The sequence below is a fragment of the Drosophila bipectinata genome, chromosome XR (assembly GCF_030179905.1).
Source record: "Drosophila bipectinata strain 14024-0381.07 chromosome XR, DbipHiC1v2, whole genome shotgun sequence".
In the NCBI taxonomy this organism is placed as follows: Eukaryota; Metazoa; Arthropoda; class Insecta; order Diptera; family Drosophilidae; genus Drosophila; species Drosophila bipectinata.
In genome coordinates, this window is record NC_091735.1 from 23,556,025 (window position 1) to 23,573,370 (window position 17,346).

At 37.3% G+C, this 17,346-nt stretch overlaps 7 protein-coding genes across 7 annotated transcripts; all 7 read left to right on the forward strand.

Moving 5' to 3' along the window:
* Window positions 1-607: 607 nt before the first annotated feature.
* On the forward strand, window positions 608-2,576 carry LOC108120183 (uncharacterized). Its single transcript, XM_043212926.1, has 2 exons — window positions 608-677; window positions 1,666-2,576. The coding sequence occupies exons 1-2, from the start codon at window positions 608-610 to the stop codon at window positions 2,532-2,534; spliced, it is 939 nt and encodes a 312-aa protein (XP_043068861.1). The 3' UTR covers window positions 2,535-2,576.
* A 1,468-nt stretch (window positions 2,577-4,044) lies between these two features.
* On the forward strand, window positions 4,045-4,884 carry LOC108120189 (putative uncharacterized protein DDB_G0274435). Its single transcript, XM_017233726.3, has 2 exons — window positions 4,045-4,120; window positions 4,181-4,884. Exons 1-2 carry the CDS (start codon window positions 4,066-4,068, stop codon window positions 4,849-4,851), a joined length of 726 nt encoding a protein of 241 aa, XP_017089215.1. The 5' UTR covers window positions 4,045-4,065; the 3' UTR covers window positions 4,852-4,884.
* Window positions 4,885-6,113: 1,229 nt separating this feature from the next.
* On the forward strand, window positions 6,114-6,827 carry LOC108120184 (KIN17-like protein). The gene is made up of 2 exons (XM_017233720.2): window positions 6,114-6,168; window positions 6,235-6,827. Exons 1-2 carry the CDS (start codon window positions 6,114-6,116, stop codon window positions 6,825-6,827), a joined length of 648 nt encoding a protein of 215 aa, XP_017089209.2.
* Window positions 6,828-8,980: 2,153 nt separating this feature from the next.
* On the forward strand, window positions 8,981-10,191 carry LOC108120192 (activating signal cointegrator 1 complex subunit 2 homolog). The gene is made up of 2 exons (XM_017233729.2): window positions 8,981-9,041; window positions 9,371-10,191. The coding sequence occupies exons 1-2, from the start codon at window positions 8,981-8,983 to the stop codon at window positions 10,189-10,191; spliced, it is 882 nt and encodes a 293-aa protein (XP_017089218.2).
* A 2,656-nt stretch (window positions 10,192-12,847) lies between these two features.
* LOC108120187 (uncharacterized) lies at window positions 12,848-13,829 on the forward strand. Its single transcript, XM_017233724.3, has one exon. The coding sequence runs from the start codon at window positions 12,891-12,893 to the stop codon at window positions 13,818-13,820; it is 930 nt and encodes a 309-aa protein (XP_017089213.2). The 5' UTR covers window positions 12,848-12,890; the 3' UTR covers window positions 13,821-13,829.
* Window positions 13,830-14,759: 930 nt separating this feature from the next.
* Window positions 14,760-15,239, forward strand: LOC108120185 (uncharacterized). The gene has a single exon (XM_017233721.2). It carries the CDS (start codon window positions 14,760-14,762, stop codon window positions 15,237-15,239), a length of 480 nt encoding a protein of 159 aa, XP_017089210.2.
* A 1,020-nt stretch (window positions 15,240-16,259) lies between these two features.
* On the forward strand, window positions 16,260-17,285 carry LOC108134030 ((3R)-3-hydroxyacyl-CoA dehydrogenase). The gene is made up of 2 exons (XM_017254182.3): window positions 16,260-16,414; window positions 16,498-17,285. Exons 1-2 carry the CDS (start codon window positions 16,372-16,374, stop codon window positions 17,202-17,204), a joined length of 750 nt encoding a protein of 249 aa, XP_017109671.1. The 5' UTR covers window positions 16,260-16,371; the 3' UTR covers window positions 17,205-17,285.
* Window positions 17,286-17,346: the final 61 nt, after the last annotated feature.

Genomic DNA, 17,346 nt, shown 5'->3' on the forward strand with positions numbered 1-17,346 from the left:
TCACTTTAATTAAGGTAATATTAATAATAATTTTCATGACATTTTTTCACACATTTTTAATGTTTTTTTTTTTGTGATTCCTGTATCTAATGATATTAAGCCCTTAAAGCCAATTTTTTTTTCTTTAGTTCTTGACCATAAACCTAATGGCTTTTTAAAATTAGCCATATACCAGATTTCTTTTTTTTTTTTCTTTTCGTTTTTCTTACATCCTCTTACATTGTAAAATCTGTAAGGTTCTAATTTGGGTTCTAATCACACCAAAATATAACTGACGGGCCAGAACTTCTGTTTTTTCAGGCCGAAGAAACCAAAAGGTCAATTTGCAGTCTCTTGCTGTTTTCATATTTTGGCAAAAAAAAAAAATGAGGGGATTTGACGTTAATCAATCATCGGCTAGTCAGAGTGATGGAAAGAAGAATGTTTTTGGCGAAAGAGTGGGGAAAATTAGCATAAAATTCGTACGCCTCTCAACCGACGACCCGGTTCACTTTGACCCCCGGCGAACTTGGCTAATAGAGTTGGCTTCGCAAAATGAAAAAAAAAATTAAAAGAACAATTTTTGGTGGAAATCTGGGAGGAGGGTGAATGGAGGGGCCCCAGGAGGATGACAGCCATCGATCAGCTGGCCAAGTCATTCAATCTTGGCTATAAAATCCCAAGTTCAGCCATCAGTTGTCAGTCAGTTGCGAGTTCGAACTCGAAGGCAACAAGTAATAGAACCAGGAGTCCATTTATTTAAAAAAAAAAGGATCACATCTACACTGAGCGAAATCGTGTCAGCGAATCGTCAGCAGTATGAATTGCCTGCTTCAGTTGTGTTTGGTTGTGGCGCTTTGCGCTTTATTGACCCCCTCTGCCATTTCTGGTAAGTCCTCTTAACGGTTTTTGTTGTTTTTTTTTTTTCAAAAATTTCAAAAGAAACTTTTGAATTAAAGTGAAAAAAGTGAAAAAATTTAAAAAATATTAACACTCTTTAGAGTAAACGCTTTAAAGTAAATCTTAGAAATAATTAACTGTTTTTTTAAAAAATAACTGAAAATGCAAAAAAATTAACAGATTCTTTTAAAAAATAAAAGTAATAAAATATATTCCAACTTGAACTTTTTTTAAGTGTACATAAAAAAGAACCATCCCAAAAAAATTATTTTAAAAGTATTTTCAAATTCCGAAGTTGGCAAAAAAAAATATACTGGATATGGGTCAGAAGTATTTATACCCGGTACTCGTACACTTCAAAAAAAATATTTCTTAAGTTTGAAAAGTTCTTATATATGCTTTTAAGGAAGTATAACGATTTTGACAAATATTTTTTACCAAATTAAAAATATTGCATATTGTAGACAATAATGTTAAAAAGATATTTCGAAAAACTATGGAATACAAGGATATATAATAGAATATTTTATTAAAGCATTTTAAAGGATTACTTTAAGACATTTTCAAAACTAAAAATTCCGCAAAATATAATCATAAAACCTTAAACTTAAAAGTACTCCCAAATACATCAAATTTCTTATAAAAAAATCCATAAAAAATTTAAAAGTATAGATAACTATTTGAAAAACTATTTTAATGATCTAATTTTACTAATTTTAGTGATCATTATAGTACCTTCCCTGTATGCAATTTTAATAATTTCTTAATTTATTTTTTAATTCACAGGTGAACGTCGTAATGGCTACCGTCTTGGTCAGCGTCTATCGGATCCTCAGGCGGAGGCCCGCTTCACCTCCTCGATCGCCAACAAGCTTTCCTCGCTGAAGGGCTCTACCACCACAACCACCGTCGCCAGCCCTACCGGCACTACCAGCCCATCCTCCTCCACGCCAACTACGGAGACTGTAACGACCTCCCCCACAGCGCCCACCACCTCCACGGGCACCTCGACCTCGACCACCACACCCACGACCACCTCCGGCACCGGCACCCGTCGTTTCTTCCCTGATGGCGAACTCAACGATGACGAGGAGGAGGACCTCGGTCTGCCACGCTCCTTTGCCGAGGAGGAGGACGAGGACGACGAGGAGAACCTGTTGGACGAGGAAGACAGGGAGGATGACGACGATGATGGCTTCTACATGGTCTCGCCGGCTGGCGGAAATGGAGGCGGAAACGGCAACGGCAACAGCGTCCAGGCCGCGGAACAGTCCTCGGGAGTGGTCCGTCCGTCGGACAATCAGTGGCGTCAGTTCCAGGTGGAGCAGCGCAACCGCCGACGCATCCAGCGGCTGCAGCGCGAACATAACCAGCGCATTCGCGCCCTGCTGCGCCGCCAGCGCCGCTCCGAGAAGCGCAGCCAGCAGCGACTGCGCCGCGTCCGCCAGCAGAACCGACGCCGCCGCTCGCAGCGCCAGCGCCGCAACCGCAATCGCAACCGCGCCCAACGTCAACGTCATCGTCGCAACAAGGCCGGCATGCGTCGCCGCCAGCAGAGCCAGCGTCAGCGCCGTCACCGTCAGCAGCAGCGTCGCCGTCTGATGCGTCTTCTGCGTCGTCGTCGTCGTAACCGTCGCGGTCGCAGCCTGGAGTAAGGACCTGCCCCCCCGCCCCCGCAAACCCTTGGACGTACTTCTTCCAAGCGATACGATCCGATACACTGAAATAAAATGAATTTTGTATGCAAAACAACAAAAAAATATACGAGTCTTTTTTTTTACTTTTTTTCTAGGGGGGTTTTTCAGGTGAATTTTTTTTAATTTAAAAAAAAACTCTCTTTAAAAGCTTAAAGTTTTAGTTGAAAAAAAATGTTAAATTGAAAAAAAAAATTGAAGTTTAGCTTCCAATCAATGCTGATAAATATTTTAAAAAATTGAAAAGTAGACTAACAAAACACTAAGATATTTTAAAAATTGAATAGAATTTAACAACATAAATATTTAAGTGTATAAAGTGTTAAATTAAACCACTTAAACTCTTCTTAGACTGCCTATAAAGTGAAGGTAGAACAAGTTAAAAGCTTAAAGTGTTTATATATTTTAAAAATCTTATAAAAACATAATAAAAAATATTTTAAAAATAATTAAAAAATTATTTAAAAAGGAAACGTATTTAAAAAAAAAATTAAAAAAGTTGCAAAAATTATTAGGTTGAAGTTTTAATCTCTTAATTTACAAATAAATCTCTAAACTAACTTTTCTTGAAATGAGATAGGCAGGCAGTAAAGCAGTTATTTTTTTATGGCAATCTAGACCCTATTTAAAATATAGGAAATATTTTTTTTTTATAAAAAAACGAATATTCCATCAAATAAAAGAAGGTATTTTTTTTTTAATTTTTTACCCAAAAGTTAAAAGTTAAATCAAAATAATAAAATTATAAGAATAAAGATAGTAAAATATTAGCTTAAATATCTTACATCATTCGTATTTTGTTTATTAATATTAGTAAGTCTGAAAGATCCAAAGAAATAGCTTTCTTAAACTTAAAACTAAAAACAATTTACTTTAAAAATAGGTAAATAAATTTTAAAAATACTTTTAAGTCAAGATTTTATTACATCTTTGAATCAATTTTAAGCTCTCAGCTCTGAAGAACTTGTGATCTCGCAGAAATCTGCGACTTAAAGAAGAATTCTCCCGCGTGGGGTCAAGACCTGTCCAGTTCAATGACATCTCTCTCTCTCGCAGCTCCACTTTCGCCCTTCGATTTGGAAGAATTTCTTCGTCGCCAAGACCATTGCCGAAGAATCGCCAAATATGAATATGCAAAATAGAGTGTCTCCAGCGAATATGCAAATTATTTTGGTTTGATCTTTCGGGGTTACGGGTCATGTTGGGATTATTTATGGCATTATGCAAAAAAGTTTACAATTTCAGGCCCTTTCAGCTGTTGTTCTCTCACTCTGGCCAATGGCAAAAGGATAGCCATCTCTTTCTGTAGGCCTTAACAAAGTTGGGAGGCCCTTTGGAGCTCTTGTAACTTTTGTAACATATAAATATCGAGGGTCGAGGCCTAAGAAGTCAGTCACATCGGCCCAGCCATCCAAGCCTAGTTACAAAGCCACTTCAGCCAAAAGGATATTACGAATATATTTCAAAAGATTCAAAAAAATATATTTGAAAAATGCATCTGATGAAGGGATTACTTGTGATTGCCTGCCTGGCTGTGTTTGCCAATGGTATTATAATTGAGTTATAATTTTAAGAATTATATAATAATTATTATATCATTTTCGTAGCCAAGCCCCAGAACTTCCAGGTCTTTGGCCGTCAGCGGGATGAGCCCGTCGCCCAGGGACGCCTCAGCTCCACTCAGCTCACCGATCTGATCAACAGCCTGAAGGGCAGCAGCAGCAGCACCACCGCCGCCCCCACCACAACCACCACCGTTCCCACCACCACCACCGTCACGACCTCTCCCACCGCTCCCACCACCTCCACCGGCACCTCGACCTCGACCACCACCCCCACCACCACCGGCTCGGGAAGCGGCACCTCCCGCGGCTTCAACGACGACGATGTTGAGGACGACGACGACGAGCAGGAGCACCAGGTGGCCGCCAACTTCCAGGAGGACGACGATGATCAGGAGCAGGATGTGCAGGAAGCCGTCTACCAGCAGGCCGCCCGCTCCCAGTCCAACCGCCGCCGTCAGCTGGTGAAGGCTCGCCGTCAGCGCCAGCGCATGCAGCAGCGATTCCGTCGCCGCCAGCAACAGCAGAAGCGTCGCCGCCAGCAGCAGCAGCAGAAGCGCCGCCAGCAGCAGAAGCGTCGCCAGCAGCAGCGCCGCCGCCGCCAGCAGCAGCAGAAGCGTCGCCAGCGCCGCAACCGTCGCCAGAACATGCGCCTTGTCCGCCGTTTCCGCCAGGCCACGCCCAACAGGAACCGCTCCATCCGCATTGCCGCCTAAGAAGGACTCGAGGATAACCTCGCAGAGGATCGAATCAGGACCATATACTCGAATGAATAATAAACATATTTAAAAAAAAAATTATTTTAAAAGTTTTAATTGAGGGAGGAAAAGTAGGGGAGGGGGAAGTTTTAGATTAAAAATTAGAAAATTTTAAAAATAAAAATTAAAGACCCAAGACAACTTAAACCTTGACCTTGGATTGAGTTTCCTTTAAGATCGCGTTGAAATATTATTTAAAATAATATTTGATATTTAATCATATAATTAATTTTTCTGGATTTTTCCAAGTTTTCCCAAGTTGAGTGCTTACACTTTTTTAAATTACATCAAGAATAGACTAATAATAGAGTAATATGGTGTTTTTTTAAAAAAAGGTATTCATATAACCAGCATTTAGCTGAAAATTATATTAAACCAAAGTTTTTGATCATATTGTATTTCATAAATAATAGGTAAAACATACACATACGAGGACTTTTAGGAGGATCGAAGACTAAAGATAATAAAATTATAATAATCGATAAAATCTAGAAATTAAATCCGAAAATATTACACGCAATATTTTATTTTTTCTTCTTACCTGTTTTTATTGTTTCTTGTATGCAAGAAATACAATTACCTACTAGTTTCTTTTATTTAATAATTGGTATTTTAAAGTTTTTGAAAAAAATTACTTAGTTATTAGTTTTAAACAAAAGATTTGGGTTTTAAAGATTTTATTAATTTGTATGTACTTAGTATTTTAAAATGTACACGAAAATTTTATTTTATGCTAATAATTTTATATATGTATATTAAATTATACTAATATATTATACTAATTATAATAAAAACCCTAAAAACCAGGCCGCTTAGTTTTTATTCAGTTTTGGCGACACTTGGCGACCTGAACTTTGGCAGCGATATCGTTTTGGGTCACCAACAGTTCAACGATCGCTGAATAGCTTTTGCCAAAATTTATGGAAAAATCTGTGCAATAAAATAAAAAATTTGTTGCAATTTTGCTGCTTTGTAAGAATATGGAAATTTTAATGAGAATTATATAGAGATAAGAATCGGATTATAAAAGTCGGACTATGATAATATGGTTAACGTTGGGTATATAACCCCAATCGATGGCAAGATCACAGTTCCCCGGCGATCTTCCCTCCAGACAGTGCCTCTTAGGTCGAGGCCTAAGAAGTCAGTCACATCGGCCCAGCCATCAAAGAGTTACAGAGTTTCTTTAGCCAAAAGGATATAACGAATAAATTTGAAAAATGCATCTGATGAAGGGATTACTTGCGATTGCCTGCCTGGCTGTGTTTGTCAATGGTATAATTGTTATAATAGAGTTATAATTTCAAGAATAATATAATAATTATTATATTATTTTTGTAGCCAAAACCCAGAACTTCCAGGTCCTAGGCCGCCAGCGGGAAGAGTCCGGCTCCCATGTACGACTCAGCTCCGCGCAAATCAGCGATCTTATTAACAGCCTTCAGGGCAGGACAAGGAGCACCCCCACCGCAACTGCCACCGACGTTCCCTCCACCACCACCACGAGTACTCCCGTCGGTCGCACCACCTACACGGGCACCCCGATCTCGACCACCACCCCCTCAGCCACAAGCGAGAGATACCGCAACAAGAACATCAACGACGATCTTGAGGAGGACGACGATGATGAGGAGCAGGATGTGCAGGAAGCCGTCTACCAGCTGGCCGCCCACTCGCAGTCCAGCCGCCGCCGTCAGTTGGCGAAGGCCCGCGGTCAGCGCCAGAGCATGCAGCAGCGATTCCGTCGCCGCCAGCCACAGCAGAAGCGTCGCCGCCAACAGAAGCAGCAGAAGCGCCGCCAGCAGCAGAAGCGTTCCCAGCAGCAGAAGCTTCGCCAGCGCCGCAACCGCCGCCAAAACATGAGCCCTGTCCGCCGTTCACAAGCCACGCCGAACAGGAACCGATCCATCCGCATTGGCGGAGGAAGAACCTAAGAAGGAATCGAGGATTACCTCGCAGAAAATATAACCAGGAACATATACTCTAATAAATAAATTGAAAATTTAATAAAAAAAATTACTTCAACATGTTTTAATAAAGGGAAAGGGGAATCTTTTTAAATTTGGATTTAAAAAGATTTACATATTAGAAAATTTTTTAAAATAAAAATTAAACCTAAGGCCCAAGAAGACTTGAAATTCCACCTTGGCTTGAGTTTCTTTTTAGATCAGAGCCATTAAATACAATTATATTATATATTGGTTTGAAATATTATATAATTTAGTATTTAATATTAAAACATTCATAATTTCATAATAAATTTTTTTTCAGGATATGTAATTCGAAGCTGTTTTCGTTTTTTTAAAGACACAAAAAATAGTCTTCCAAACATATAATTATTTTTGTCTTTCAGAATTTGGAAATGGCTTGTGCATCAATTATATCAGGAAAAAAAAAATTAAATTAATCTGTGGATTATATAAAATTGTATTTTATAATTAATAAGCAAAGAGCACATACACATATTTTGTAGTTAAACAGAAACGAGGTTTGGTAGTTCCAAACGAGGAATAAAGATATTAAAACGATCAGAATCTATAAATTTCTAGTGGCATGATCCAACAACTTTGTTTATTACAGCAAATGATAAATGTAAGAAACTGATTGAAAAAAATTTTTTTCCTATAATTATCATCAAAATAATTGATTGCAAATTTTAATTTTTTGAGTTATCGATAGTTATTGAAGATTGAAGATTAAGTTATTGAATATCGTAATATAAATAATAGACAAATACAACATATGATACCTATTAATCTTATGTTTAACCAATTGCTTTAAACCAATAAATATTTACTTAAATACAAAGAATATAAATTATTTTTGAAAATAGAATGATAATTATCAATAACAGCTATGGGTTTTAGTCCTAAGACTACAGGTTATCTAAAACATGAAAATACGATTAGGCCACACATATTATAATTTGTTTTATTTATTTTTTCTTTATAATATATTTTAAAAATTCCCTTTTAAACTTATTTATGACAATTACGTTTTTATATTCCTATAAACATTCAATATAATAAAAGATTATTTATTATATTTATCGATAATTACCTGGGATTATGATCTATTTTGATTATTAGGATTATAAAGCAATGATATTATAGTTTGACTAAAACCTATCAAAAACAAAGTGGAAAAATGCCTTTTCTTCCTTGTTTTAAAATTATATTTTATTATTTATTAAAATGCGGAATTAAAAACATTACAAAGACCCGAATCAAAAGTAGTAAACCTACATAGTTTTCAAGAAAAGAGATTATTTTCAGATTAAAAATGTGTTAATAAATAATTTAATTAAAATTAGACTTTCTCAAAATCCTTTTTTCACAAAGATCAAAGTAATAACTGTTTACTTGCTTATATTATTTCCATTATTCAATAAATACTTTATTAAATTAAATATTTTAATTAAAAAGCTGATAAAAAATTGAAATTTTTTGTAGTTTCTTTTTAAATTTTTGGATAAGATTAAGAGATTAACATGTTTAAAAATAATTCAATGGAACTAAAGTTTATATTTAGTATCACTAAATATAAACCTATGACTATTCAACAAGTGAAACTAATTAATAAAAAAATAAAAACCTAATAGTCAGGCCGCTTAGTTTTCATTCAGTTTTGGCGACACTTGGCGACCTGTCGAACTTTGGCAGCGATATCGTTTTGGGTCAAAACTAGTTCAACGATCGCCGAATAGCGTTTGTCGAAAATTTATGCAAAAATTTTTTGCAAAAAAAAAAGATAAAGAAAAATTGGCAAATTTGTTGCTATTTTACGTATTTTGTTTGGTTCTTTTTTTTTCGTTTGGCAAAAAATATGGAAATGTTAATGAGAATTATTAGCAAAGAATCGGACTATGATAGTATGGTGGAGTCGTAACTGGAGCGTTGGGTATATAACCCCGGTTCGCCGATGGCAAGATCACAGTTCACCGGCGATCTTCCCTCCAGGCAGCGCACAGTGCCTTCGCATAGCCTTCGAATTAATTCGATTGAATATCACATCCAGTATCCAGCATCCAGCTAGATAATAGTATCTTTCTTCCTGGAAATCCATTTTCCTTAAAAGAAAAACGACGATGAAGTTCATATACGGCGCCCTGCTCGTCCTGGGCTTAGCGATTTTTGTTCAGGCCTCTGGTGAGTTTCCATTTAAAAAAAGGTGTTTTATTTTTTTAAATATACAATAATTTGTAAAATAAAAATTTTCCAAATAATAATTAATACCTTAAAAGCTAGGCTCTTTCAATGAAATATTAAAATGATATACACGATAAATGAATATTAAAAATATTAAAAATATCAAATAGTACATAACTTTAATACTTTCGAAATATTTTCATATTTTCCATATTCAAATATTTATTTTAAAGAAATTTTAGTACTTTTCTAACTAAAAATATATTTAAAAAAATTTTAAAATATTTTATATAACTTTTTGAATAAATATTATTATCTTCTCCTTCTAGGGGCCCGCTCCAGGGACAATGACAAGAACTCGGCCGCCGAAGAAACCCCCCAGCAGACAAAGCTGCGTCTTTTACGCCAGCCCGTCCAGATTGAGGCCCGGAACCTTCAGCAGCTTTTGGCCCTGAAGCAGTCCCCCTGCCCGCCTCCCGACTCCCCAACGGGAACCACCACAGCCCCCACCACAGACACGACAACAGTTACCACCTCTCCTACGGGGCCGACAACCGCCACTGGCACCACCACCACTACCACCACCCCAACCACCCCCACAGGTACTACGACTTCGAAACGTTCAGGAAGTCGCCATTTAAATGACTTGGACGAGGACCTTGAGAACGAAGAGGAGGAGCAGGTGCAGGAGAAGTACTTCCACGACGAGAACGAGGATAACGATGTGGAGCAGAACGACGACGATGATGATGAGGACAACAGCTATGGTCTGGTGCTGGGATCGAAGCGTTCCGAATCCTCTGGCCTTCGTCGCGGTAGCTCCAGCTCCAGCCGCAATCCCGACAATCTCTCCAACAGCGAACTGATGCGCGAATGGGAGCTGCGCCGGCAGAAGGACATCAACGATCGTCTGCGCCAGCAGCTGAAGGCCACCCGCCGCCGCAAGAACGTCAACCGTCGCCGTGCCGCCAACAAGCGTCGCCAGCAACGCCGCCGCCTGCAGGCCAAGCGTCGTCGTGCCAACCGCCGCAGCACTGCCGCCCGCCGTCGCTCCAACCAGCGTCATCGCAACCAGCGTCGCCGTCTGCGCCGCAACAGCCGCATCAACCGTCTGCGTCAGCGTCGCCGTCTCAACCGTCGTCGCAACTAGGCCTTCGATCCTTTGAACTTTGACCTGTAATGGCTAAAAAAAAACGATAATAAAGCAAATATATATATAAAAAAAAAAAACTACTTGGTATTTTTTGTCTCATACGGGGGTAATTTTAACTTCTCTAGTCAAGTAACTAACTAAGTTAAAAATTTTACTGGAATATACATACCATGTTAAAAATATGGTAGATATATAAAACTGCTTTACTTTTCTAACCTAAAAGCTTAGAAACCATCATTTTGTATTTTAACTTGTTTTTAATTCCCTTATACTATACCTATAAAATATATATTTTTATTTCCCTTTTTTTTATTAATAATTCCTAATATAATTTCCTAATATAATTATAATATAAATTTATTTTCCGCCAGCCCTAGGAAAAATACCAAAAAACACTGCTTACAAAAAAAAACAAGCAGTTTTCCTTATTGAGAGAAGAACTATCAGCTGCAACTGCGCTCTCCAGCTCTCTCTCACTCGCTGCCTCTGCCACTCGCTGCTTCGTTCTCAAGTTTTCCCAGTTACTTCTTCTTCATTTTCATTTACAAGCGTTTCAAGTCAAGAGTGTTTCGAATATTTCTTAAATAATTCCTTGAATAAAATATGGAAGTAATTGCATTATTAAATACATAACAACTGGAGGATTCTACGTCTGTGAGAGCCGTGGCATCGCTCAACAAAATACATAAATAGAAAAGCCAGAAATTATCTTCATTTTCTCTCCAAGGTCAGGTAAGTATGAAACTAGTATCGTAAATCAGTAGAATTAACTATTTTAATGGAAATCAGTAGTTAATCTTCGAAATATGGAGGATCTCTTCACTGGATCTTAACTTTCCAGGTTCTCTCTTGTGTGTGTGTGTATTGATGTGAGTTCCATGCCCCAAAACGACGCAATTGTGGAATACAGTTAGAACGGAATACGTTTTCTCAAATGGAATAAGGTGGGAGGCAAGGAAGCAAAAAGATGCAACATATACGCGAAGAATACAAAATGGATCCGTAAGCTACACTGAAAACTATGCCATGAAATAAAATTTAATATTTTTCAGATTTTTTGAATTTTTGGAATATTTGCTTTCAAATACGGATGATGATATAAATATAGATCAACTAAGATACTACATAGATACAAGGATGAACTAAATATGGTCTAATATTTTAAAAATTTATGGCATTTAAGAAGGACATACATATAAGGAGGAAAAATATATAATTACTTATGCATATAAATATTTAAAACTTGAAGTATCGAAGGATCATCGAAGGAAGTTCAGTTGCATGTGAGTTTGATTTTTAAAATATTTTTAAAAAGATTTTAATTGTTTTCCTTAAATACCCATGATCTTCAAAGCATTTTAGTCGGAATATGCCGACTATACTCCATAGCCCCTCTCTATAGAGCTAGGGAAATTGCCATGAAAATTATTAATATAATATCATTTATATATATGTATAATTTTAAATTTTAGTCGGAAAAAGCAGGCTATACCCCATAGAACTTCCTCATAAAATCAATGGAATAACAGTTTCTAAAGTTTTTATACATAGTTTTGGGGAAAATAGTTATACATTTTAGTCAAATAAGGAAAATAAGATCCTCTTCATGGAACTAAAAGATATAAGACTAGTAAAGAAGGTATAACTAGTATAGATAGTAGACTACTATAGAAGGTTATACAAGTCTTATATTTATTGGGGATTGGCCGATACCCCATAGTAACCTTTCTATATGATAAGCTGATTTATTATTTCGAATATTAAATTTTAAAATATAAATATCCATCTTAAAACACCTATCTTAAAACCATTACCATTACTATCTAACGTTCTTTTTAAGTCTCATTGAAGTATTTATAGTTGAAGGGTTTAAACTCAATACTTACTTAAAAATTATTTAAAAAAAAAAGCATATACTTAAAATACATATATAATAAATATATATAATATATGCTTATGTATGTTTCTTTTCCCACCTGAACTGTTGCTTCTCTTACCTGTTTTTGGGTCACTTTCGCAGGAGAGCCGTAGGCCCATCACCTTCGACCCTCTGGGTTCAATTAGAAATCACTTTGAATGCCACACACCAGTACACCAGTGAGGTATTTTCACTTTTTTTTTTTTTTAACCAAATACACTTAGAAAGCCAACAAAATCGGAGAAAAAAAAATCGTTACGCTTGGGGAAGAAAACCGAAAAAAGCCAGAAGAAATCTCCGAAATCGATGATCGGCAGAACAAAGTTTTGGACGATGACTATGAAAGAATAGTAGTATTATTTGAATATAGCTGCAAGCGATATTTGCCACCGAAACTCAATTGAATTTCAATTGCTTTTGGCTTTGGCTTCAGACTCATAAGACTGTGTACATAGTATAATTTTTGTTCATCTCTCTCTCTCTTTCCCATCTCAGTATATATAGTTCTATATATATATTTTGTTGGTATATTTTCACCGATTTACCGTTTGTAAAGGTCTTTTGGATATACCCTAAGGGTTTATGCCCCGTTGGGACTATAAAAACCCTCGCACTTTGCCGATAATGTATCAAAGCCTGATTGTCCAGTCAACGGCAAGCATCCTTAAAAAAATATATATTAATTTTTTATTATATATTTTTTTTACTCTATCCGGTTAAAAGTTCTCTCTTAAAGTAGAGTAGTTTATCCGGTAAAAGAAGAGAGATCCTTCCAAAAATGAAATTATTTGCAATTATTTTTGTGACCGCCTGTCTTCTGGTGACAATCATCGATGCAGCTCCGGAAAAGACGCGTATTGGCCAGAAATCTCGTGCCAAGAACCAGGATGCTCTGGTCGATGTTGTCGCCAAACAGGATCAGGATGTGAAAGTTGGAAATAGCCAGAGTGTTGGAGCTGCCGGAGCTGGTGCTGGTGTCAAGGATCCATCCAGTGGCCGACTCTTCCTCAAGAAATTCCTCACCTTCAAGAATCTGTTCAGTAGCAATAATCAGCCCGTGATTCCGATCATTATTACGGGAGCTGGTACGGGAACCACGACAGGAACCGCAAGCCCCACCAGCCCCACGGTGACTGTGACCTCGACGGGCACCATTCCCACGGCCACCGGTACGATCACCACCTCACCCACTTCGCCGACATCACCCACTACGGCCTCCAGCCGTCAGCAGCAGTCGTATGGAAATGATGATGACAACCAGGATGCCGATCAGGAGCAACAGGAACAGGCTGTACAGCAGCCGGCTGCCGCCTATCCCTCCGATCTGATGGACGAACAAGCACTGCAGGCCGCTCTGGCCGCCGGTGCTCAAGAATACGAAGTAGTGACCGGGGAAGAGGTCCAGGGCACAGGACCGGTGAACGGAGCTGGCGAGAGCAAGGCCACCAGCAGCCATATCAACCTGCGCCGCAAGGGTGCACGCCGTGGTCAGGTGATCAGTGTGAGGATTCCGCCCAGGTATCGTCGCTACTTCAAGAACGGCCAGAAGGTGATGCTCAACACCGGCAGCCGTCCCGGTGGCAACAAGAGGCGTGTGGTGCGCAAGCGCGTTCCAGCCAAGAAGCTCAACAATCGTCGTCGCGGCGGCAACAAGAAGAATCGCAAGAATCGCAACAAGAACAGGCGTACCCGCATCATTCCCGCCTAAAGGCCAAGAAATCGACCAGGAATCCTCAAGGATTCGCACGGGCTTCCTTAGGGTATCCTATCCTTCAGCAACGACCGCTTTCTAGCAGAAGTAATATATTTTTTTTTTCTAATTTATTGTAGCTTAACTTGAAATTGCAAAACGAATAAATGAAGTCTTTTGAAAACTAAATTAAAAATGGGCTTTTTTTAATTTTATTTTTACAAATAAAAAATATGAACAAAGATAAAAAGTTAGATTTAGGGCCAGAAAAATTAAAGTGGCATTTAAATCTAAAAAGTGTACACATGTACAATTATTTTTATTTTATATTTAAAATTAGTTTTATTCATTTTTTTCTTCAATAAAATTCGAACTCGAGTTTCCAAATTTTAGAAAAAAGTGAAAACTTACTAGAAAAAGTAGGAAAAAAAATTGAAAACTTATTCTTTATAGTCTTTCCAAAATATCAAAACTCCTTTTGAAAAAAAATAATTAATTTTCCTTTAAAAAAAGTTAAGAGTTTCTATTTAACGTTGGATCTTGGATTTAATCTCTTAACAAAAAAAGAGTATATTTTTTAAATTTTAAAATAAAATAAAATTATAAGTAGCATTCCTACTCATAAAAAAACCCAAAACCCTCAGAAAAAATGTCAAAAAACTTCAAAAACCAACAAAAAACTTTAAAAAAAAAATTGAAAAAAAAAAAGTACCCCATCGAGATCATTGATCCCCACATCGTAATGTGAGAATAGAATCAATGGAGTATCCATACCCATGTACATATACATATATTCATGTGTTTTTTTCAAAGTACGCACTTGACCCAATTTTTAAGTATTAAAGCCAAAAAAGATGGATTGAATCGTGACGGAATGATGCTGCAAAATTTTACTCTCCGGGTCCCGGAGTATTTAAGCCCGATGGTGGCCCGAGGCAGAAGTCAGAAGACAATAAGATGGAGGGCCTGCCATTGTTAATGCTGATCGTTTACTCGATTCTGGCCTATACCACGCCGCACACTTGGGCCAGAAGCTGCAGTCGTCCAGCCGTTGGGTTAAAGTCCAACAATATCGCTGATATCGAAGAAACCCAAATCGATCTCAGTCAGTTAAGTGAAAAGCAATTGAAACAATTGGTCCAACAACTGGCCAAGTTTCAGACCCAAAAGGATATAGAAGAGGATGATGAGGATGGCGAGGAGGAAGAACAGTCTTTGGAGGAGGATTACGAGGATCACAGAGGTAGCAGTCGTCCTTGGAACAAGGTCCAGAGGATTATACGAAGACAGTTGGTGAAAATACCAAAAAGATATTTGAAGAAGCTACTGCGGCAGTTCGGTTTGGCAAGATCGAGTGGAGTTGGAATTGGTAGTGTTCGGAGTGGAGGTAATTTGAGGATACCATTGGAGGAGTATTATCTTATACCATTGGAGTAAAAAATATAAAATTTTGTTTAAATAATTTTTAGGGAATATATGTAATTTATTGTAAAGGGTGTAGGTTTTGGTATAAAATTAATTTGAATAAAATAATGTATTTTATAATAAAAAGACTCCTTTAAGGAAAACGCTCTTCCAATAAAAAAAAAAATAAAATTAGGTAAAATAAAATTAAGCCTAAATATAATTATAGCCACTTTTTTTTTTTTTTTACTCTGGTAGTCTAGTGTACAAAAACAGCTCTTCAATTCTTTTTTTTTTTACTTAAATTTCACTATTTTACTTAATTCTAAATCTATTATTTTTGTAAATCTTCAAAAATATCTTTAAATATATATTAAAACACAGAAGAAAACCGGAAAAATCTGAAATTTTTGTAGCCTAATTTTAGGCACAATTGCAAATTCTAAACAAAGCTTTTAAAATTTTATCTTTATTTTTGCTTTATATGAGTTCTAGTCTAGTTCAGAAAAACAAAATCTATTATCTATAGTTATAGTTATCCAAATCTATAGTTATCTATTTAATATTTTTAACACTTTCATTTGAAAATACAAATATTAAGATAAATGAAATATTACTTCCCCAAGTGATACAGACTAACTAACAAATTTAGTGAAAAAAATATTTCTAAAGCTTTTAAACATTTTTATGGAGGAAGGGAGTGACTCCTATTGATTTTATCATTATTTTCATATTCTTATTTTTCCTATAGAAGTACAAATATTCTAATAAATATAACTTTCCATAAAAATACAAAAAAAGGTAAAATCTATTTTAAAAATACATATATCTAAAGCATCAAGATGCTAGGGATCTAGTGATCAGCTCTGTATATTTGTATATAAAAATGTATCCCCATAAAAATTATTTCCCAAAATAATACTGAAAATGGTAAACATTTTTCAAAAAATATTAGTTAAGCTTTTGAATAATTTTTATAAAAAGAGAAACTTCGAACCGATCATGCCACAAAAGCTTTCGATTATGTTTATCTGGCGGATTGAGCTTTCGAACAGCTGTTTCTTATTTTTTAGCGATAGCTTCTAATGATTATATTGTGTCACACGTCGAAAAATAAGCATTAGAACGAATCAGTTAGTTGGGTGGATTAGTTTGCAAAAGAAGCATGTCGACGGGAATACTTGCCGGGAAAGTGGCTCTCGTAACGGGTAAGTGTATTGATATTTACACTTCAACACAAAACAGATATCAGCTTCGAGTATTAAATTACAATTTAATCTGAAAAAAACAGGTGCTGGATCTGGAATTGGGCGTGCCACTTGCCGACTTTTGGCCCGTGATGGTGCAAAAGTGATAGCCGCCGATTGCAATATCCAGGCTGCCCAGGAAACGGCCAAGGAGTTGGGTGCCGAAAACTCGGCCGCCTTAGAAGTGAACGTCGCCTCGTCCCAGAGCGTCCAATCAGCTGTGGCCGAGGCCCTGAAGAAATTCCAACAGGCCCCCAGCATTGTGGTTAACTCGGCTGGCATAACCCGGGATGGTTATCTCTTGAAAATGCCTGAAAAGGACTATGACGATGTGTACAGTGTGAATTTGAAGGGAACGTTTCTGATAACCCAGTACTTTGCCAAGGCCATGATTGAACAGAATGTGAAAAACGGTAGCATCGTTAATCTATCGAGTATTGTGGCCAAAATGAATAATATTGGCCAGGCCAATTATGCGGCCACCAAGGCGGGTGTGATCTCCTTCACCGAAGTCGCCTCCAAAGAGTTTGGCAAGTTTGGTATTCGTGTCAATTGCATCCTCCCGGGATATATCGATACACCGATGGTGGCCGTGGTGCCGGCGGCCATCAAGGAGCAGGTCATGCAAAAGTGTCCTTTGGGCAGGCTGGGTCAGCCGGAGGAAATAGCCGAGGTCATTGCCTTTTTGGCTTCTTCCAAGTCCTCGTACATTAATGGTGCTGCCATCGATGTCACCGGGGGACTAACATAAGAAGTTCCTATCCCCCTTTTTTTTTTTGGGAAAATTTACCTTTTTTTTTTTGTAGCCAGGACATTGCATTTATTCGTGAAACTATCCTGTGAAAATATGTATATTTTTTTGTATAAATAATAAATATTTTATAAATGACTAA

Coding starts and splice junctions, on each gene's coding strand:
- LOC108134030 (XM_017254182.3), top strand. CDS start 16,372: ATGTCGACGGGAATACTTGCCGGGAAAGTGGCTCTCGTAACGG. Junction 16,415..16,497: donor GAAAGTGGCTCTCGTAACGG/GTAAGTGTATTG, acceptor TGAAAAAAACAG/GTGCTGGATCTGGAATTGGG.
- LOC108120183 (XM_043212926.1), top strand. CDS start 608: ATGACAGCCATCGATCAGCTGGCCAAGTCATTCAATCTTGGCTATAAA. Junction 678..1,665: donor CCCAAGTTCAGCCATCAGTT/GTCAGTCAGTTG, acceptor TTTAATTCACAG/GTGAACGTCGTAATGGCTAC.
- LOC108120189 (XM_017233726.3), top strand. CDS start 4,066: ATGCATCTGATGAAGGGATTACTTGTGATTGCCTGCCTGGCTGTGTTT. Junction 4,121..4,180: donor CCTGGCTGTGTTTGCCAATG/GTATTATAATTG, acceptor TCATTTTCGTAG/CCAAGCCCCAGAACTTCCAG.
- LOC108120192 (XM_017233729.2), top strand. CDS start 8,981: ATGAAGTTCATATACGGCGCCCTGCTCGTCCTGGGCTTAGCGATTTTT. Junction 9,042..9,370: donor GATTTTTGTTCAGGCCTCTG/GTGAGTTTCCAT, acceptor TTCTCCTTCTAG/GGGCCCGCTCCAGGGACAAT.
- LOC108120187 (XM_017233724.3), top strand. CDS start 12,891: ATGAAATTATTTGCAATTATTTTTGTGACCGCCTGTCTTCTGGTGACA.
- LOC108120184 (XM_017233720.2), top strand. CDS start 6,114: ATGCATCTGATGAAGGGATTACTTGCGATTGCCTGCCTGGCTGTGTTT. Junction 6,169..6,234: donor CCTGGCTGTGTTTGTCAATG/GTATAATTGTTA, acceptor TTATTTTTGTAG/CCAAAACCCAGAACTTCCAG.
- LOC108120185 (XM_017233721.2), top strand. CDS start 14,760: ATGGAGGGCCTGCCATTGTTAATGCTGATCGTTTACTCGATTCTGGCC.